This window comes from Lygodium microphyllum, chromosome 4, assembly GCF_053477565.2.
Source record: "Lygodium microphyllum isolate KBCC chromosome 4, Lygodium_microphyllum_v1.1.10, whole genome shotgun sequence".
Lineage (NCBI taxonomy): Eukaryota > Viridiplantae > Streptophyta > Polypodiopsida > Schizaeales > Lygodiaceae > Lygodium > Lygodium microphyllum.
In genome coordinates, this window is record NC_141138.1 from 15050883 (window position 1) to 15074066 (window position 23184).

At 41.5% G+C, this 23184-nt stretch overlaps 1 protein-coding gene across 7 annotated transcripts in view; it reads left to right on the forward strand.

The window, feature by feature from the left end:
- Positions 1 to 729: 729 nt before the first annotated feature.
- LOC148036819 (ALBINO3-like protein 2, chloroplastic) overlaps positions 730 to 23184 on the forward strand; it is a 71039-nt gene continuing 48584 nt past the window's right edge. For 2 of the 7 annotated variants that reach the window (XR_015690521.1, XM_087675718.1), the window contains exons 1-8: positions 730 to 1211; positions 6082 to 6188; positions 10106 to 10239; positions 11042 to 11113; positions 13293 to 13394; positions 13567 to 13620; positions 13700 to 13765; positions 13858 to 13905. Coding sequence is in view for 6 of the 7 variants with exons in the window: in XM_087675718.1 (XP_087531844.1) it covers positions 865 to 1211; positions 6082 to 6188; positions 10106 to 10239; positions 11042 to 11113; positions 13293 to 13394; positions 13567 to 13620; positions 13700 to 13765; positions 13858 to 13905 (930 nt within the window). In the remaining variant the exon portion in view is untranslated. Of the gene's footprint in view, positions 1212 to 6081; positions 6189 to 10105; positions 10240 to 11041; positions 11114 to 13292; positions 13395 to 13566; positions 13621 to 13699; positions 13766 to 13857; positions 13906 to 23184 lie in introns of those variants that run through there. The other 5 variants (XM_087675719.1, XM_087675715.1, XM_087675714.1 and 2 more) reach the window with 5 other exon arrangements.

Sequence of the window (23184 nt, forward strand, 5' to 3'; positions counted from 1 at the left end):
CTTAATAATGTACCACAATCATGTATGAACACTAATGAAATGCTACATGTCTTTCCATGCAAGCCTAGTAGCGCTACAAGTTTCTTCATGTGAGGCTAGTAGTGTTGGTGTTGCAAGTCTTTTTGTGACAAAGAAAGCGTTGACAAAGCAGGACTTTCTATGTGAGACAAAGCGCTAATGTGTAGGTCTTTTAGCTTTGATTTGTACATGGGTGTGAGGAGGCACCAACGAAGCACTATAGTTCATGTTGCGAGAGATGGAGCTCAGAAGGATGGCTATGGAAGATGGAGCTTGCGAGTGTGCTGTTGTTAGTGTGTCTAGGTGCCTCATCACTTTTTGACAACCTACATTCAGTTATTTAATCTAAATTGGCATAATCTTTCTTTAACTTTTGCTCCATAACATCTATACTATTAGTTAACGAGAGGTGGAGGGCGGGTGCCACGTGGCAGCCCCCACCTCCCCCACAAAAAAAAAAGAGAACGCAGGGGCAGGTGCACGCGTCCAGCACCCGCCCCGGCGAGTCTAGGTGCTAAGCGCCTAGTATTGTAGATGGGAAGGAATTACCCTCTCGATTTACGTGGCAAAAGTCGCTAACGCGTCGTGTGATGGGGTTTGTGGCCCTTGTGCAAATACCGAGCAAGAAGGCCCTCTTCGTGTGCGAGCGAAGTCGAGGTTATGGAATGGTGTCGACTCGAGGGTTACGTAACTAACACTTGTGCGAGCGAAGTCGAGGTTATTGAATGGTGTCGACTCCAGGGTTACGTAACTAACACTTGTGCAAAAAGAGTATTGTATAATGGTCGGCGCCAAAGCCTCGCGAATTCGTAAAACCCTCTCCAATACTTCAAGGGCCGATCGAACATGGCGTCCCGAGCTCTGCTTGCCAGAGCTGGGCGTCCTCTCATTCGACGATCAATGTCTAGCGTAAAAAGAACAGACGGCGTGAGTCCTCACGCACACTCTTTGCTCGCCTCCACGCACATTTCCGGAATTTCAAATCACTTCTCTTCTGCTTCCTCGGGCAGGGATCCTGAGCCAGGCGTCATCTTGTCACATAGGGGAGCTGAAGAGACAAGCCTTGGAAATGACGCCATGTCGGCAGTGTCGTCCACAGTGGAAGCTCAAGATACGAGCCTGAACTGGCCTTCTCCTGCCGATGGGATTGTTGCACTTTTAGACTCCCTGCATACATCATCTGGTCTCCCCTGGTGAGATTCTATTCATTTCTCGGAACTTCATAGTAGATTTTGGAAACAGCAAACACTGTACAACCAAACAAAAACAGAAAAGAAAAGCGCTAAAGTAACGTGAAAGAGTGGAAAATCGCCTCTGGCAGTTCACGTTGCACGTTGATGGGAGTTTGCATTTTTGGCAATGAAATGGATATAGACCATGGAATGAGAGTGAGCTTAGCCCTTCAAACTTGATTTTACTTTAGCTTTCATATTCACTCAAGTCTTTTCTCACAAGCGAAGCAATGATATGGATCCATTAGATGGAAAGAAGACAAATCGATAAGACTAAATGCTCACCATGCTGAGCCAGTGAAATTAATGGCCTCAATCAACACCAAATCACCATGCATCTTGACCTAGTCTGAAGTAAATTTAAGGGCTTCAATTAACACCAAATTATCATGCATTTCAACCTAGTCTAGCTCCTCAAAAACAGCCCCAAAAAGAATTTTATTAAGTAGCCATTTTATTTTCTGGCATTAACCACCAGCCCTACAATGGACCACCAAACTTAACATGCCACCAAAAGAGATTCAAACTCTTAAACACACTCTTCTTATTAAAGAGAAGAGGGGAGAGGGAAGACTCTAAGAGGAGTGGAACGAATATAATGATGAGAGAATCATACGGATGCCCACAACATGTTCTTACGAGGGAACTTTTGGGCATTTTTCCTACTATCATATGCTATTAAGTCAAGAGATTAAACGGTCTAAATCATTTCTATTCTTATCATTATTATTATCTTTTTATTTCATTTGAAAGGAGGTAGTTCAAGAAAGTGCATCATCCTTCATAGATTCCAACTTTCGCCTATAAAAGTGATGTTCTTTCATCTAATAGGAGAACCTATAAAACCATCTCTATTGAGCTGCCATGCCCTAATCAAGAGTTAGTGCTACGGAGAGGAGGTGTTCGTCAGCCATTCTGAGGCTGCCACTTGTTGTCCTAGCTACCCATGATGGGAGAGGTATGGAGATATGCTAGATTTGCATAGAGGAAACACAAAATGTATGAACATGACTAAACACAATAACTTAGACAGAACTGAAAAACGGAAACAAAGAATAGAGATAACTTTGAAGTAAATGAATGAATGTTGTAGATTAATGAAAGAATGATACTGTGTATGATGGGTGATTGGTGGCAATGTGGTCTGAGTTCACCACTACCCTTGGTTTTGCTAGTTGCCACCACCTTGCCTCTCTTATTGGGTGTTACCCGATTGAGGAGTGGAGGTTTGATTCTTAGGCTTGAATTATGTGCCTCTAGCCTTGGAGCAACACTCCTCAAAATGGCTAGCCTTTTGATAGTGTTAGCAATACCTATTTTTTAAAGGTACATTCTACCACGTGGGTTTGAGAGATGATTGGGTGTTCCATTGGGAATCGGTTTTGATTTTGTGTCCTCTTGCCTTTTCCTTGCTGCCCCTTGTGAGAAGTGGTAGCAAGAGCCCCTTCTAAAGAACAAGTAATGAAAGGGGGTGCCAAGCTTTAGGGCCAACAAGTGTCATGCATAGTGGAAGAGCCTTGTAGCTCCGGTTGTGTGGCCTTTTCTTGCTGAATTTAGTGTTTTTTGAATGAAGTTTTTTGCTAAAATGTGGATTATTGCCATTTTTGTTTAATTGTCATTATATGTACATTATTTGTCAAAAGACCTAGTGGTTTATACTCATAATGAGCAAACATGGGGTAAAAGGTATAGCATGTATGAGGTTGTTTACATACATACATACATACATACATACATACATACATACACACACACACATATATATATATATATATATCGGTAAACAATTTCAAGAATGTTGGTTGAACTTAGTTTGTTTCATCACTATCTCATGTCCATGCATATAACCTTGGCTTGTGTACCCTTTGGGTTAATGCAGATAGGGTCCCCCAAGTCTATGAACAACATAGCCTTGTTTAACTATGCTTTTAGTACATTTGTTTCCAAGATGATAGTTCAATTTCTGAGATTTTGGGGATGTTGGCATAACTTGGTCACTCAAAATGCAATTTGTTTTTGACTCTGCAGTTGGTGTTTAGAGACATATTGCTAGGCTCAAGGGTCAACTACCCCTAGGGAGGATTTGGGTCCTTGGCATACATCAATTTCTTATGTTTCTTTGCCATGAATTTATGTACTTGTTTTGTATTTTGATTGATATAATGTAATTACTCATTACAAAAAATAAAAATGAGAGAGAGAGAAAGAAGAAAGAAAGAAAGTTATATTAACGTCTAAAAAAGGCCAAATCAGCCTATGAGACCAAAATGTTACATCTGAAAAGTTGGGGAATTTTCCATGTCCCAAAATAGCTATCATCTAATGCTATGACTATCTAGGTTGAAAATAAACAATGAACAATACATCGCTGATGAGTACAAAATGATGTCTAAGCTAGATACAATGTGGAACTGCTCAGGAGGCACTCTCATCCCAATATATCTCTCATGGGTCTATCTAGCATAGAGAGGTTGACGTGGCGAGGAGGGGTCCCTTGATGATGGTGTAGTATCCTCTGTATATGCAGACGATGCCTCTTGCGAGGGCATGGGCTAGCTGTGTGTGGGCAACGAGCTCTACATCTCTCTGTGGCAGTGTCTAGGGCGGTCCCCTGTGGTGGGGCCGTAGGTCGGATTGATTAGAGCTCTATTGTTGAGGGAGTAGTGAATGCTTTGTAGAACTCCGTGAGTGCACGTTGGCACGTGGCTCCGTGTCTTTGCTGTTGGATTCGTAAGAGGGGCGCTCTGTGGTGGTGTAGCTCTAGCAAGAAGAGCGTGAAACATCTTTGATCTGGGAAATCCATAACCTTAGATAGTGGCCCAAATCCCTCTTTGAACAAGCAATGGAAGCGCCCTCAGATCTCGTAGTGTACTGGGCATTTGCATTAAGTAGTGCTCCTTTGTCTTTGGACTAAGCTGACAAAGTTGGCAAATCCTATCCTTTGGGGGGAGGGAGTTTGCACTATATCGACTTGTGTACGCAGCTGTCCAATGGTGCATTGTACACCATGAGACAAGTGTGCATCCATGTATCTTGGGCGGACAACAAAGCCATTGTGGGATATGTGGAGAAGATGCTTTTGGTAGAAAGCCATATTTGTCCCCAAATCCTCGGTAGTTGTCACCCATGTCGTGGCTGTGTGTATCTGAATAATGTCCATCTTGATGATGTGGTTCAGTTCGTCTCAGCTGAGCTCCAAGTGGGGTCAATCCAAGGTGTACTATAGTGGTGGAAGGTGATCCATGTGTAATCCATGTAACTATAACCATGCCTTTGTTTGAGCATACCGGCATTGAGTATCCCCTTGTAATGCTAGTTGTCTAGATGACTCTATTGCAACCTGGGAGTATCTCTGTCTTGGCAAGGCCCAAAGCCTACGTAGGAAAGTCATTGTTTGGAAGAGGGCCTTTGCTACTATGGGTGGTGCTCCCATCTTTGCTATGATAATCTCATGTGGTACAGAGGGCTTACTTCGAATCATCCGTGAAATCATCAATACTAGGGGTTTCTCCATCTGCTCCCACCCCTCATATATCTCCTCCTCCTTGGGTAGTGGCTGATCTTGTGTAGCTCTCTTGTGGAGTGAGAGAGAGAGAGAGAGAGAGAGAGAGAGAGGAGAGCGTAGGAAAGTGCTGCCACAGAAGGAACCGGCATGAGAAGGCTGGAATGGAGGAGTGGTCAACTACACTGCTGCAAAACAGGCTGTAGATGCTTTCACACATTGGAAAGACCACAAACAGTACAAAAAAGTTTGCATTTGATGTAGCTGGGGCTGAAATATGTTATTGCCAACAGTGATCACCAATCACCCATTGTTAAATTGCTGATGGATGTGTAAAACTTGCACAAAACAGAAAGATATGTGTGGTCTCTGCTTTGTAGAACCTCTGGATCCTCTCTTCTGGCAATGATACCATGTGAGTGTGCAATAGAACACAAACGCGGAGAGAGAAGGGAAGAGAGAGACTGATATGATTATAGAAATAGGAGAAATCTGCACTGATCTGAAAATGGAATGCTGAATACAATGTGGACTGATCAGTTCATGTGCTTAGCCCAAAACATCAGTGTCTCATGAGGGCATCGAATCAGGCTGATGGCACAGTAAGGTGCAGGCTGACAGGGAGAGAGTGCTGTAACTTGCAAAACTGAATGTGCTGCCAGGTCTGGAGGGGGCTGCTATATATAGTAGTGTAGTCCCCAAACTGGCTGACTGCTGCAAAAGCATGCAGTAAAAGTGTTTGACTGCATCTGGCAGCTGAAATTAATGCAGTTGATTTGCAGCTGCCTGCCCAAAATGATAATTGCCAGCCCTAATCAAGGCGATCTACTGTGAATGGAGGTGCAGATCAGCAAGATTGAAATGTGAACACACTAAAACTGGCTGAAAACTGATGCAAGGGTGCCAAAGCACATGAAATGACAGACAAACAAAATGTCAGAGCTCCTAATGTCCTTGTATATGACTCACATTAAAGTTCCTTTTGTACCCTCTCTCTTATGGTATAGAAGCTTTTTCTTCAGGGAAGTACATGGCTGTTTGAGATAGTGCAAAGTTATTTCTGATCAGTATATTCTAGGCAAACAATTGAATATTAATGTAGGTTGGTTTGGCTTAGAGTTTATCAGAGATGCATGAACTCCTTTTTGAATCAACATGCTGTCTTGATGAGAAATTAAAATAAGACAAATTCATAGTTATTACTAGCTATTGTCAAGTACGGATCTTACATTCTATTGTTGATTCAAGTAAATTTTGTATGATGGGATTTCCAAGTTAATAAGTGCCATTTACATGATAAGCCTTTTTCTATTACATCTTGTCCATTAGGTGGTTGACAATAACGGTTGCTGCTATAGTAATGCGAGCCTTATTAGTTCCATTGAAGATTGTTGAGCTCAAAAAATTGGCACAACTCAAATCTTTGTCCCCAAGATGTGAGTGGTTAATGTTTCCTTTTGACTTTTACTCTCTAGTTTTTCATTTGGATGCTATGATGCACCATCAAGTTTTTTTGCAAGTTCATGTTGATGAATTGTAGATGGATGATCACATATATACATACTAAAAGCTTGTTTTTAAAAAGCTTCTAGCTAACTGAATGACAATCGTAATTATCTGATTAGAAATGGGGAATTAATAAGTGGGAGCAAATCACAAGTGATTGCATGATGTTCCCATTGGATGCAAAACACTAGTTTGGTGCATGCTTTTGAATACATAGACTTCATGCACTAGGATACCTTAAGTTTTAAGCATTATTGACAGGTGAGTGTGCAAAACACTAGTTTGATGTGTGCTTCTGAATACATAGACTTCATGCACTAGGATACCTTAAGTTTTAAACATTATTGATGGGTGAGTATGCTGAAAACACAAATTCGGCTGAAAGAAGGCAGTTGACCAGTCTGAGGCATCAAGTGCATATGCTGGTGCTGCCAATTGATGGATTTCTCAGGATGCAGGCTTCCCTGAGTCAGCACAAACATTAACAGCATCTATAGTTTACTGAGGTTTACTGGCAGCTCTGTCAGCAAGCTTTGGAACAAAATCCTGTGAGCCTATGTTGGCTTTGGTGCATTCCAATGAAGGGCGAGTAAATTCTCCATGAAAACCACTTCCCTTGTAACTAGAATCATCTTTACGGTAAAGTATTCATCTCTTGCTCTCTGGATGTACAAATGTACAAACTTTTTGATGAAATGTGTCACAAATACACATTGGCACTTTGGTACACGACGTGTGACCAGCGGATACTGATATTCCACTTGATCTTGACCAATGTATGATGGTCAGACCAATGGATACAACGGATGTATGCCATTGTGCATAATTGAAGGTGCATTAGTGTATCCCATCCCATGTTGGCATAGGTGTGACTGGCAAAAGTGTATAGAATAGAATATGTCATGATGTGATTGAAGAGGTGTGTCCCATGTGTGCATAGGGAACTGAGAAGTTACTTGGTCTCAAGTTGTCTAGCCATCCCTCAATCCTCATCTCTTAGTTGATTGAAAAGGGTTTGGTCACTCTCAACCCCCCATTGTCTCATGCTTTGTTGAGAAATTTTGGAAGAAAACACAATTCCTTATATCCATTGATTGAGCTGTACATACTTTGTGTTGTTGTATACTTTTGCATTTTTGTGTTTGCCATACCATTTCTTTACATGAGCTATTGGATGCCCAAGGAGAATGCTATTGCCAAAAAAGGGAGCAGTTGTTATTCGGTTGGAAGAAGGGGGAAGGGAGTGAGTAGCAGCATAGTGGGAGAGAGATGTTAGTGATGCAAGAAGCAGTAGGTAGTTGTAGGTGATGACATGGTAGTTGGTCAAGTACTGTGGCAGTGCTTCAACATGTTGTATCAGACATGTAGCACGAAGGTGATAGCTAGTCAGATTGGGGCGGCATTTGTAGGCCATCTCATGGGCTATGTGTTGATGTTCTTTGATCCATGATCCGGGCTTCCTAGACATTCAAACATTAATTAAATATAGTTGTTTCTCCTAGTGTCCAAGCATGAAGTGATAGTAGGGCTTGGGTTAGGGTTTCATTTTACTATAAAACGACACGTGTGTGTCATTAGCATATAAGTGTGGCATTTTCATTGTAATTGCCTTGAGCATTGGACTCTCTCGTGTTCATTACTACATCATGTTATGGGAGTACTAGACTGCGCTCGAGAGACTAGACTAGATGCAATACTTGTTACAAGATAATCCCACTTAGGGGAACAAGGTATAATGATAACTTAACAAGATACAGAAAATCCCACAAAGTGAGACCGTAGGTATAGATAAGAGGACTTGATAGGATATGAAGGATCCCACAACTCGGGACCGTAGGTATAGATACAAGATATTAGAAGATCTCCCTTGACGGGTATGAACAAGATATAAGACAGTACTAGGCAAGATCTCATACTACAAGATTACAAGGTGACAAGATAACATAAGTATAATGGAAGACAGGACAAGACTAGATACCATGACTAGACAAGAACTAGAACTGGAACTCAAAATTACTTCTTTGGAGGTCTCGACTCCTTGAGCTCCCAAGATTGACATTGGCAAGATCGAGGAGCTCTATAGTGAGTCCCTTCTTTCATAGGTGTTGGAGAGCAGTTAAAGATCTTCTAGAATATTCCATGATGACACCATTGATGATGCAGGCGATGACATGACATATCTTCTGGAAGGTTCTATGATGACATGGCAAGGGTGGTTTCGCATGAATGGCTCGAGGATCTCTTGGTAAGGGTGCGTTCACATGGGGTGTGGATCCATATGACACGAGCAATAATTAATCTGTACACTTGATCATGGCATATCCGTGATATGACCCTCTCCTCTAGCGACGAGTTCCATGAGGAGCGGCTTGGTGGTTTGGTCCAAGTTTCATTGGATTCTGATTGTTAAATTTTTTAACTTTGAGAGGTGCTCTTTGGAGATATTTTGCAAGTTCCCAAGTGCAATCATTGATGTTATATCCTAGTGCAGGGCAGATGACCCAGAAGCTTGGAATCAGCCCAGGGAAGAGAGGCCTAGCTCCAGCATGCAGGCCCCAGAACCTGCGCCCCCCGTAGTTCCAGAAGGAAAATGCAAAGCACCCCTGCATCCCATCCCCACCCTCATGGCACTCCCCGCTGAACCCACTACGCCCACCCCTAGCATCCTCACCAGCTTGGAAGTGTCCAACCTGGTGGCCTGGATGCAATACTTCATCAGCAAGGAAATGACCCAAGGGAAAAATACGAAAACTATGACCACGGGACCAAAAAGGCCAGCTGCAGATGCTGAATCAAGGCAGGATCAAAAGCGCCCGTGCATGGAGGCCTCAACCACCCCCACCCACACAACAATGATGCCACCAGCCATGTGTAAGATCAATGTCTCTAAAATGCATATAGAAATCCAATGTAAAACCTTCCTATTTTCACATGTTTAGTCTTTGTAGGCCTTCTTTTACTCATTTGTGGGCTCTTCCAGAAGTTTAGGCCATGTATCTTCATCTGTTATGAGGTCCTATAGACATCTCCCCTTGAGAAAATTTTCCATGCATTCCATGTCTAGCCCATACTCGAATAATTAATGAAGTAATACAATATATTATAGTAGTTGTTGGCTGTGTGTGGTGAGACCCTTTGACAATGTTACATCTTGGCATGGTAGCCTATTTGGGCACATGGCTTGAATAGATCTAATATGGTAAGAGTCTAGGCATTATAGGTTTACGTGATCAGAAGATTGAGAGGGCACTCCCTTTGTTGCTAGTCGAAAAAGTGGAGATTGCAAGACGATTTACTACATTTGTGCAAGTGCAGCATACCCTCGTGTAATCTTGATCTTTGAAGCACGTCTCATGAAACAATTCTCCATGTTAGTAAAAGTATTGCCTAGGTATAGATCATGTCACTTTTAGTTGGCTGTCTCTACTGTCTCTTTCCCTACTTGGATGTTTGAAAGATCATGAGCTCAGTTTTGTTAAGGTCAATTGAGTCCCTATTTGTCTTAGATAATCATCTAATGTATCCATTTAGTTTTTAAGTTTCACTTTCTACACTGTAGCTGAAGCTGTGAAGCCTCGTGTGAGTCTAGCTTCAACAACTCTCAACTTGTGTGGGATGGATTGCTAACTCAGCTTGAGAGCTATTTCATGCACTTAATTTGCATCTGTTAGACAAAGGAGCACACACATGATTCTCATTAAGAGTGTTTATGTGTAGATATGCTTTATAATTTGGAGTATGTGTTATTGTATCTTCTGTGATTTGTCTTTAGAAAATTACTTTTCAATTGGTTGTGTTTTACTCAATGTAACTAGTATGTCTAAGATTGGAATTCCCACTTACGCAGTGCAGTTACATGCATTGGTACAAGGAATGCGGCATGGTAAATTTTATGAAGAGTATCGGAAATTGAAAGGACGTCAACATGAGCTGAACAGTCCAAGCTTGTTATGGATGATTGGTCCAGGAATTTTAGTGCAGGTATGGATTCTGACTCCCAGTGCACATTGATCTTTTTAGTGATTTATTGTCTTTTTTTTTCTTGTTAAAAACGAGTAGATCCCATCGACATTGGAAGAGGTCTCCAATGTGGCAATATGCCATATGGACAGGTTCAGGAGTTAATATCACCTTGTTATGTTCATATTCACAAGTGATGGTTATTTTTGGACTTGAAGATTGCAATGGTTTTTATTTTCCATCCCACATCCCATTGCATGTAACTATATGGTCACAAGTGACAGCAATTCCTCCCTGTTCCATGTCCCTGTCCTGTTTTGCGTCACTTGTGACTAGGGTTATGTTTGAATTTTATGCAATTGATATAAAATGGTCAATGGAAACTATAAATGATAATTTTTCTATATGACATAAACTTGACAGTTATGATATTAAGGATAAGTTTGTCCTTAGTCATCTGTAACTTCAACCTCCTGCAACTAGAATTCGACACTCTAGTGGCAAAAGGAACCCAATTAACCAACTGCAAGAAAAAGCATCAATGTTGGTGGGGTGGACAGAATGCTTACGTGTCCTACTTGGAAACTCTCTGTATTTTGAGAACTCCCCAAACAACATTAACAGGATCTGAATTGATAGTTTCCACATTGTGACACATGCCATCAATGAAGTAGTTGGTGCTTGATTGACATCTTTCTATCTTGATAATGGATTTTATAAATTTGTATTCTAAGGGGATCTTCGTTGTGTGCAATGGATGTCCAAACTGCACAGATTTGATTGGTTGGTCCTTATGTCCATGCACCTTTTGATGGTTTTGCAGATTCCACTTTTTCTTACAACGATCTATGCAGTCCGAAGAATGGCTTTGGAGCACTATTCTGGATTTGATGTTGTAAGATGTCCATGCTATGTTATTTCAACAATGCTGTTAATTCAATGGCTATGTTGATCTTATTGTTGTGTGTGAATAGCATTGTGGTTATTGTCTTGAATTTCGAAGAGTGTCAACTGTTTTGGATATCCAACCTTTTTAAATCTGGTCTGCTTATTAGTATTTCTTTTCAGTTTCTTCATAGATGAATTGTCTTCTGAAAGAGCAGCAATTTATGTTCCATCTTTCTGCTCAGGTAGCATCACTTGGCTGCATTGCTTCCCGTATTTTTGTTGGTGATGGGAGAGCTGAAGAAGAAATGGATGAGGATGAAGAGATGAATCGGAGAAGGGTTGTGAGGGAGGGGATCGAGAAGCTGCTACAAGGGGGAGAGAGGGCCCTGAGTGGGTCCAGGGGGTGGGGAGATGAAGAGGGAAGTGAGGAAGTAGGAGGTTGCTGTGCCCAGAGGTGGGAGGAGGTCACCGGAGGCAGGCATGAAAAGGCTGGGAGGCTCAGGAAGGCAGCATGCAGGGCTGAGACAGGAAGCAAGCAGGGCTGGACAACATTCAGGCCAGGGAGAGGCATGCAGGCTTAGAGGAAGAAAGGGGCAGGAAGCATGCGGGGTAGGGAGGTTGGTGGATTGATGGCAGGGTAGGGGATGTCATTGTGGGGCATCATGTAATGGTGAGGGGTGTCATGGTTGAGAGGGGTATCATTGTTGGGGTAAGTTAGGGGAGGTGTTATGGCTGGGGACTCAGAATAATTCTATTTTTGTGAAGTGTTCAAACCTGGGACTTACCAATCTGGTCAACATACACTGATCAATGTTGTTCCTGCCATGGGCTTTTCAATGTTTAGGTGCATGCGTTAATTTATGTGCTGAGGATTTGATACAGTGTCAAGTTGTGCCTAACCATTACTAAGCTACAAGTTACAAGAGCATTTAGGAGTGGTCTAAAGTGTCTTTGAATGCATTTGCAAGCGTGGTGTGTACACATCAATTTTCCTATGAACCATGAGGGTGTTGAGTATTCATCTTAGTCCTTATTTACCTTACTGATTTTCACTAATCCCTACTGTGTTTTGGTCTGACCATACATGCTTGCAGCTTTGAGTATGGTGTAATACAGTTCGAGAGGACCTTTAGCACTTAGCTGGATTTAGTGCCATCTGCTGGCTGTAGTGATTATGTCAAGCCATTTGTCATGTGTTGTAGGTCTTTTATTTTGTTTTGCCTATATTCTGTGTTTTAGCAAAGTCTTGCCAAAATCCTGCATTGTAAACCAAATAAAATGGCAAATCTTTTGCACAGCTGGTTCAATATTTGTTAAGGTTCATTGTTTGGGGCTCAAAAATGGTGTCTTAGTGCATGCCTGGGTTAGTTGGGTCACATAGGGCACTTTAAGTCATTAATATGTATTAGCATATCTTAATGTGCAGACTGCATGCAGCATATGAAAGTATTCATGGCTAATGCAGTAGCTATTAGCGGTAACCATGTTACTTTTGTGAGTGAGTTTGTTTTTGCAAATAAAAGTCATAGTTTTTGACTGATGAGCAAGTTTTGTCTGTCAAAAATCTGGTTGTCAAATGCAAAACCTTAAAATATGTTAGCACAGACCATGCCATTTTCAATTCCCTTCCTTGACTTTCTGTGAATTATTATAATTTATACCAGTGATAAGTTATTAGGAACAATAGCACACACTTAGAGCATTCTGCATGCCTCAAAAATCGCTATACTTACTGCGTGTGTTTTTTATCATAACTAAAAGGTGGCAAACTTACTTTTCTGTTAGTCTTGAAAAGTGTAATCATCTTTCGCATTTTGGGCAAATTGAGGTCAAGTAGCATACAGTTTCTGCTTTAGAGAGAATCCCAGTAGATCATATCCCCCTTCTGCTTGGTGTATTAGCTTATGTATGATTGTGTGCTTTGATTTGTTTTTGAAGTTCCTACGGGCTATATTTTGGTCTTTATATTTCTGAGATCACAACAAATTAACTACTGGTAGCTTGTAGTAATCAGACTGAGAAGGAAACTTTGCAAAAGGGTGAGCATAATGTGAATAATTCCAGTTGATGCAGCTTTGCATGACTATTAGACTCCAACCCTTGTAGAAATAAATTACTATTCTGATAAAGTTTGCAGTAGCTAGTTTAATAACTATTTCATGGTATGTTGTTTGTTTGCTTGGTAGGGTGGAGCTTTATGGTTCAAAGACCTTACAGTACCTGGAGATGGGATAGTAGGGGCTTTGTTGCCCCTCTTTGTTGCTGCAGCATATTTGGCCAATGTGCATGTAAAAGTCATGACTTTTTGGTTGTCCAAGTGTGATGCATTTCATTGGTGAACTATCGTCTGGTTTCAAAATTATCTTCTGTTTGGCTCAAGGACATTATTAAGAACTAATACCTTCAATTTTCTTTACAAACTAAGCAAGCAGTTTAAGCTATAAAATCTGTGAAATTCAGGTATCGTTACAAGGTCACCTTGCCATGCAAGGGATGTATGGAATGCTTGAAAAGGTAGCTTTATATCTCATAACATTGTTGATAGTGTTTGTCTTTTGCAATCAACCTTCTTATCATTCTATTATTTCCACAGATCTGGAAGCGATTGTTGCAGTTTTCCTCAGTCCTTGTGTTCATATCTCTCTACCAGTTGCCACAGGTATACAATTGATTTATCTAAACTGTGTTTTTGTTTGAGAAGATCCAAAGAATTTGCTATTTCATGGTTTTTTTTTTGTTTGTTTTTCCCAGGCTGTTCTCATGTTATCTATGCCACACAGTTTGATGACTCTTGGTCAGGTTTGATGATCATATAAGCCCCTGCTCTTCTGTTAGGCTTTTAGTGGCATGTTTTAGACCTGTTTATGTAGTGTTTTCCTACATATTCCAATCCTTTTAAGTGTTCTCTTGGTGGGAAATTTTATGTACACAATGGAATTACAAACTATGTAGTAACATTAAACATAATCAATGGAGTAACATTATAACAAGATGTAGACTACAGGATGGTTTACAATTACCGTACTGTAGAAATTAGCACAGGGAACACCCTGTTTTCGACAAGCTGTGATGAATCATGGCACATTATACATGAAGTGGAAACATCCAAGCAATTTTATCAAAATGCTGGTTTTTGGCACCTAGCAATGCATGGCTTATTTTATTGTTGACAATGCTTGCATCAAGTAGAAGTTGGTCATGTGACTAGATCTGTATGAGCTGCATGCATGGCATACATGGATCTCACTCCATCAGCCCCTTCCTCCGAAGATATCATATTATGGGGACCACTTTATGAGGACTCTGGCAGATGGGTTCATTGAGAGACCTTGATACCTAGACATATACATGCCGCATGAGATGCATCAATGAGCTTAGGATCTCTCATTAGCTCGAGATTGAGATAGGGAGAGCGATCCACATCCTTAGATCTGAGAGCATTTGCAGATTATATGAGGAGGAGGTGGAGAGTGAGGAGCACTGCATTTGCAGATGCAGGGCCTACCCTATAGTCCGAGGGAGAGATTCCACTCCACACATCTTTCTCACACTGAGAGAAACCTAGTCATGGGACAGGATCTCTACTCACATTATGTGTCACATGATGGAATAATTATTATTCCCCTCTGCATGCAGTTGCATTTGTGTTGGATCCTGAGTTACAAGAGAGTCATCAGAATAGGGATAATGAGAGTGTAGTTGGTTGGATGATAGTAAGGAAGATGGTCTTTGACTCAGATGAGAGACGCAAAATCAAAGACAATCTTGTAAGCTATACATCTCATCGTGGCATATATGGTAGCGAGGATATACAAGATGACAAGGGTAGAGTTGTGGCTGCCTTTATAGTGGGAGGACTATGGAGCCGAGGGGTTTGGGTTGCAAGCATTAGCTATCCGAATTTTGAGTTTTTCTATGAGCTCCTCTTGTTTGGACCAGCTATGGAGCTTCTATTCACATATTGCTTCAAAAGAGCGGAATAGTTTAGGTGTACAAAAAGCAAATGACTTGGTATTTGTGAGTGCCAATTTGCGCATGTTGGGAAAGAGAGTGATTGCACTTGCAGACCCATTTGTGGTATGGGAGAAACAACAGGAGGAGGAGCAAGAGCACCAAGCAGAGCAGGCCCCGGCAAGGAGATTTCTAGGAGGATGATTATGTCATACATGAGTTTGACATTACTCAATTTGTATCGTTTCAACTTTCTTGTAGTCTTTAGTGACTATTCTCAGCAGCGAGTAGTCATCCTTGAGTGTGACTTCTACTTATATTTGCTACTTGTATTTATTCTGAGATTCGACTTCTCATGTTGAAGTCACCATTTGACATTGTCACTTCTACTCTTCAATTTGAGTATTCACTGTTCATTTAATAACTGTTAAGTTTTAGCTTTCAAGTTTCATGAGTCAATGTATTGTTTTGGTTCTTGGAATTTAAACTTTAGTTTTTTATGTGACATTTTAAGAAGGTTTTTAGTTAAGGTATCATATTTGTTTAGTTTCATTATAAAGTGTCTCTATTAAGATTAGTGTCCCGATCCCTTGTACCCCGTTCCCTTGTCCCTCCCCTACCCCCCATCCCCATCTCGCATTCCGCGTCCCTGGTGACTATGCCAATAGGGCCATTGAGTCCTATAAATAGGATTTGGTTGCCCTAATCTCAAAGTGTACTTAGTGCAGTTGCACTAAGTCACTTCCTAACTATTATGACAATGGAAATCAACTGGTGATGTAGTGTAAAGTTTCTTAGGAGGGTGTCCAACAACATTGGCCCCACCTTGGAGGCGAGTGGAGACCATCTCTAAGGTGGCTCTATTCTCCACCTATAGGATGCTTTATTTGTGCTATAGAGAAGAATTTGCTCTCTATTTCTTCTTTGGCACGTTGTGGATTGCAGGTCACCTTTGATGATGACAGATGCATGGTGAGAGATAAGGAACACGAGTTTGGTCTTGACTGGCACTTTATGCCATGGGTTATATGAGCTGGATGCTCTTTTAGTTGATCAGTCAACGTACTTAGTATCCACTCTTACTCCTATTATGTTACAGGCAGAGTTATGGCCTGCTCTCATGGGGCATGTGAACTATGGTAGCTTGATGCTCTTACAACGTATACAGATGTTAGATGGATTACCTCTTTTGGAGAGACCTCCTGAGCACTTGTGTAAAGATGTATTTTAGGAAAAATGCATTGGTTTTCGTTTCCCCGTGATGTTGCTTTCAGAGTCATAGCCAGAATACTTGTTAGTGCATTCAGATGTATGTGGCCCTATGCAGACAAAGTCCTTGGGTGGATGTTACTATTTTGTGACTTTTATTGATGACTTTACTCGCTTCTGCTGGGTCTATTCTTTAGTGGGAAAGTCAGAAGTGTATGATGCATTTTTGGCTTTTGCAGCACTTGTTGAGAACCAATCTGGCTGTAAAATAAAGACTCTCCGTTCGGACCGAGGGGGGGAATATATGTCCTCTATGCTGAATTCCTTTTTGAAGCAAAAGGGCATTGTTCATCAGTTCACTACTGCTTATATTCCACAATAGAATGGGTTTGTAGAGACGAAGAGTTGGTCACTCATGGAGATGGCTAGATGTATGATGAAAGCAAAGAGCTTGCCATATAGTTTTTGGATGGAAGCCTTACTGTGTGCTTGCCATGTTTTAAACAGATGCCCCACCAAAGCATTAAAGAATGTCACGCCTTTTGAGGCTTGGAACAGCCGGAAACCTTCTGTTGGGCACTTTCGTACCTGGGTGTCTTGCATATGTATACATTCCTTAGGTATTTAGAAAAAAGTTGGATAACAAGGCTGTCAAATGCATTTTTGTGGGATATAGTAGTCAGAGCAAAGGCTACAGGCTCTATGATTCTGTCTCTAAAAAGGTATTTGTGAGTAGGGATGTACTCTTTGATAAAAAATCAGAATTATCCCTTACTGGTTTTTACACATATCAGGCTGCCCATGATGTATTTGAAGGGCTGCTGCCCATTTCATTTGGTGATTCAGCTGGAGCTTCAGCAAGTGAACTTAATGTTCAGCCAGCTGCTCCGTTAGAAAATCAGCCATTGGTTGATTTGAATATTCAGCAAAGTGTTGAATTTACAGTTCAGCAAGAACTTGTGCACAGTCAGGAGGCAAGACAAATGCCTAGATGGTATTTACAGACTATGAAAGATAGTCATCTGGATGCACCCATGGCTGGTTGTACTAGAAGGCAAGCTCGTATGCATGACATTGCACATACCATGGAGTTTGTTATAGTAGCACAAGTACAGTTGATGATGAGGAGCGTGAATGTTTTGAGGATGCACAACATAGTGTGCATTGGATGGCAGCAATACAAGCTGAATTTGATTCTATCATTAAGAATCAAACATGGAATTTAGTGTCTTTGCCCATTGGAAGAAAGCCATTGGAACAAAATGGGTCTACAAGCTGAAAAGGAATGCAGATGGATCCATCGACAAATATAAGGTAAGGCTTGTAGGCAAGGGCTATGCTCAGAAGAAAGGCATTGACTATGAGGAGACATTTGCTCCTACCTCCCGAATGACTATCATCAGGGCTATGGTTGCTTTGTCTGCCCATTATGGATGGACTGTGCATCAGTTAGATACTAAAACTGCATTTTTACATGGGAAACTTCATGAGGAAGTATATGTATAGCAGCCCATTGGTTTTGCAGTTGAGGGATTTGAACACTTGGTTTGCAAGCTGAAAAAGGCTTTATACGGCTTGAAATAAGCTCCTAGAGCTTGGTATGCAAAGATTGATGCCTTTTTACTCAGCCAAGGGTTTATAAACAGCTCATCTGAGTCTACCCTTTACGTATGTAAAGAGGGGGGATCCATGCTGATCACTTATCTATATGTTGGTGACCTTTTGCTTACAGGGACACATGTTGATCAAACTTCAGCATTTAAACAAAATTTGCAGCAAAATTTTGAGATGCCAGACTTGCGGTCTATTATTACTTGGGCATTTAGTTCATATTTGATGCTAGAGGTATTGGTTTATTATAGTCAAGATACATTGGTAAACTTCTTGAGAAGTTTGGCTTACAGGATTGCAAGCCAATTTGTACACCAATGGACCTGGACTAAAGCTGTCATCACTACATGATGACAGTGATTTGTTTCATATATACACACATGCTCCAGCAGTTGGATGCCTTATTTACCTATGCAACACTAGGTTGGACATACAGTTTGTAGTTTTAGCCCTGAGTAGATATATGCATTAGCCACGCATGTCACATTGGCAAGTTGTTAAGCGTTTCTTTCATTACCTGTAGGGTGTTAGATTCTTGGATTGCTTTATGCCAAGGAGAGACCACTGTAGTTACATGCTTATAGTGATTCTGATTGGGCTGGTGATTATGATTCACGTCACTCCACTAGTGGCAATTGTTTCTTCTTAGCTCATCTTGCATATCTTGGCTTAGTAAGAAACAATGTGTGTTGGCACATCGTCATGTGAAGTTGAATACAAGGTAGCTTTCACTACCACAGTTGAATGTGTATGGATTAGACGTTTGCTATCTGATCTAGATGTATTTGTTACGGAGCCTACTCCTTTGTTCATTGACAGTCAAAGTACCATTGTAGTGGCATGAAACTTAAAGTTTCATGCACGCATGAAACACATTGCGATACATTATTACTTTGTTAGAGAGAGGCTACATGCAGGTGATATCAGCCTTGTCTATTGTCCTACCACCAATAATGTGTCAGACATCTTCACCAAAGCTTTTCCTTGTGAGAAATTTGAAGCATTTCGCAATGCTTTAAATTTGATCTCCTTTGGTAGCGGATGATCCTTGTACTTTTGATCACTCTTCACTCCAGGAGGGTTTGTTGGGTTTCATTCACGCCTACGCTCACAGAGGAGTGTCAGTGATCAGTAGGACATTGGGGCACTTTTTACTCTTGGTGTGAGAGGTTTTTTCCCCCAGACTTATTCTCTTCTTTCGTATGTGCCTATGTTACACACTTACGAGCACTTATCATGTTTGGGTGTGAACACCCCCTACAACTGTAAGGTTTAAGGGTTGTACTTTGTACTTTCAGCTTACACTCTTTCAATCTATTGCATTGGGTGTTGTGCTTCACTCTCCACACTGTCTACTGCACTCTCAGCTGAGCTTCGATCCTCAGCCTCTCACAGGGTGTTAGAGATTAGTCATCCCCTCAACTAGCATTCTTAGGATACAATTGGCGCAGTTAGTTCTCTCGGGTGGACTTACACATTTTTTGCTAGTTATTGGGCCTTTTCAGCAGTCAAAGTGTACAGGCAGCTTATTAGGGGTAGTGGCAACACCATGTGGTAGATTGACATCAGATCACTAATTTTCTTGGGCTGTGTGCAGCAGTTGGCTGCATTTATGATGGCCGCCAGCTGGTTGGCCAACTTGCATATTTTATTGCTATCTTTTTGTGCTATATATGGCACTTGCAGCCTGCCCTCCATCACTTGTGTTTCAAGTATTGGTGAGAGAGACTGGCTCCAAGAGATACATCGACAACCCCTTGTACATCTTCCCTTATTTCAGCATTCATTGACTACAGATTTCTGCGTTCTTATGTCTCTTTTCTCTTTCCCTCTTCTCTAGTGTTCATTGTCTTTTAGTCTTGTCCATACGCTTCTGCATTCACTGCACTTTGACATGGTATTAGTACAGTGTAGAAGGACTGATTGATAATGGGCGGACTTGATCAGGAGGATTCTTTGCGACAAAAGGTTGCATTTTCAGCCTTTGGAGGCTGAGGTGAATAGATACAGCGTGGAGGAGGAGCGAAGTTGCTGTTTTTGGCAGGTTCTTGCTGTTGGTGAAGGAGTAGAGGCTGCAATTTTAGCTTTTGAAGCAGATATTGAGTTTTCATTGCCTTGGGCAGGCGAAACTCTGAGGACGAGTGGAGGAAACCCTAGTAAGCACCGGCATTGTGTGTGGAGAGGGGATTTCCCTTGTTTTTGTGTAAGTCATTCCATTTACAATGTCGATCGAAATTGATGTGGAGTTTCGGGCTATTATGGATCATAAGGTCCTTGTGTTGTCGGCTCTTCCTTTGGATTTGAAGCTTGATAGGGAGAATTACTGCATTTGGCGTGTAATGATGCTTGCCATATTGGAGTCTTGATTTGGTGGAGCTCGTGAGTTGTGATCGAGGCTATAGACCGTTCTATAGCTCATGATGCCTCCAAGCTTTTTGCAGATGAGAAAACTGAGTTAAGATATATGCACATTGGGACAAATTGAATGCTCATATTCGTTATTTCGTCTCTCTCTCTCTCTCTCTCTCTCGCACAACTATCATTGCTCATATCGAGCACTTGACTGTGGCTCGAGAGATATGGCGGGAGCTATATCAAATGCACAATTGGATGGCCAAGATGAAGCCGGTGTCTTTGGAGGTTCAGATGAGGACTTTTAAGTCCTAAACGAGACTTTTTCTATGTAGGAGCATGCCAATAAGTTCAACAATCGCAAATGCAAGTCTAAAACACAAGGAAGGCAATTACCTTAGAGGGCATGGCAATAACACTTCTCTCGGAGTTACCGTTCCGATTCAGTGCATTCTACTCCACCCTAATTGCTTCAGGGCGGGACAGAGACCCTTAAGCGGGAGGAGTTGGTTCCTATGGTCTCAGACCAAGAGGAACTACTTAAAGGTCAGAATGCTTCTAAATCGGAGGCTTTGATTGGTTAGTCTTCCCAACAGAAGGGAAAGAACAAAAATAAGAAGAAGCAGGATGAAAAGTCCAAACATGACAAAGCCAAGGAGTCTACTTGCCACATCTTTGCAAGATAGGTCATCGGAAGAAAGATTCCCCCAATAAGGACAAAAAGGACACCAATAAGGAGAAGACTACAAAGGACTCAGGAGAGGTGGTTGCTTCTTCATCGGCTGCCTTCCTCCATATAGAGGTGATAGAGAATGTTCCTCCAACGATCACTGATGTAGCGATGATGGCCCCACAGTCTCGTGAGTGGATTGTGCATAGTGGTGCTTGCTGCCACGTGACTCCTTCAGATGGGATTGCTCGTATGTGTCCGATGCACAAGCAAATTCTCATAAGTGATAGTTCTTCGTTTTCCATCAAAGGCAAGGGTGATATGCAGCTGATTCTCGATGGGCAAGATGGTGCCTACAGATCAGAGGTGCTCTATATGTCGGGTCTAGGGTATTATCGCCTTTTAGTGAGTAAGATCTGTGCTCTTGGTTTGACAATCGAGTGTGATAATGAGGACTCCTCCTGAGTTCTTAATGGTGTATCTTGATAGGTTCTTTGTGGAGGACACGAGGAGAATGGAGTCTACAAGATGTGGTCCTCTTTTGCCTTTTCTTCTCTTCTTCTTTCTTCACAAACTTAGATTGAGTTTTGGCATGCTCAGTTTGGCCATCTCAACTACGAGTACCTTTGGAAGGAGCACATGGTCGGTTGGTATGTGGGTTGATAGAGATTGGGGTGAGCCACCCACCATGTGTATCTTGCATTCATGGCAAGCAACATAGAGATGCTATTCCTAGCAAGGCTTCACGATAGGCCAAGAAGCCCTTGGAGCTTGTTTCGATGGACTTATGTGGATCCATGAGGATGGAATCTCTTAAGGGGAGTTTGTATTTTATGCTAATTGTTGATGATTTTAACAAGATGACATGGGTGTATTTCTTGGCCTTGAAGCTTGAAGCATTTTCACATTTTAAGGATTGGTTGATCTTTAAAGTGAACAAGACTAACAAGAAACTCAAAACTCTGCGTTCCAACAAGGGAGGGGAGTTTGTCTTCCAAGAGCTAACTCGTTTTTGTGTAGATCGTGGCATTAACCAGAAGTTTACTAACACAAATATCCCTCAGGAGAATGATATATTGGAGTAGAAGAATTGCAATGTGATTGAGATGGTGTGGACTATGATGGAGCATTGACAGACACCTTAAGTGTCTATGGGCCGAAGCAATGGCCACCGCTGTCCACATCCTTAATCGATCCCCTACCTCAGTCGTGGTTAGTATGACTCCTTTTGAGGCTTACTTTGGGCAGAAGCTGGATGTCTCTTATTTCAGGGTGTTCGAGTCTCTAAGGAGTGGCAGCTGCAAGATGGCTCGTGGTTTTCTCGGAGGAACTAGGCAAATTCCACCAAGTTTGTTTGTACTAACTATTGTTTGATGACTTGTACCATACAAGATAGGCAGCCCAGCTCCGTGAACAGGGCTTTGTAGTCATAGCATCGAAAAAAGGCTATGGAGCAGGAGTTGAATGCTATTGAGTGCAATGGCACTTGGGCTCTTGTGCCTCGGCCCGTTCACAGGAAGGTAATTGTTGTTAAATGGGTCTTTAAGACCAAATATCATAGTGATGCCACTCTGGATAAGCACAAGGCACGGCTTGTTGCAAAGGACTTTGCACAACGGCTAGGGTTGGATTTTCATGATACCTTTGTACATATAGCTTGGATGGCTACCATTACAACCATTCTTGCCTTAGCCAACCATAGAAGATTGTTGATTTATCAACTTGATGTGAAGTCTACCCTCCTTAATGGTGATTTGAAGGAGGAGATCTATGTTGGGCGGCCTCCTTGCTTTTTCTCATCAGATGGTTAGGTGTATAGGTTGAAGAAGGTTCTTTACAGCTTTGAATAGACTCCACATGCTTGGAACGAGAAGATGGACTTGTTCCTCTAGGGGAAGTTGGGGTATTAGTGTTCATCTTCCGATCCCTAGTTATATGTCCACACCTCACTTGGAGGACATGCGTTGTCAAAGAGTTTATTGTTCATAATATAAATCATGAGATTCTTATGAACACAGAAGAATTTTACTAGGATTTATATGAGGAATTTTCATACATAACTCAATCATTGTTACCCAACAACCAACTAAGATATCACTTAGTTACATAAGTTCATTTGAATTTGTCATACAATTTTTAGTTGTACCATGAATATTGATAAAAAAATTAAGTCTTTGGGAACTTGCAACTTGGTCAGCTGGAAGTAATTGACAGACTGCAGGATAAATCACATTGATTCAAGTGAAAAATATGGTTAGAACTCAAGAAAAATGCCAAAAGTCCAT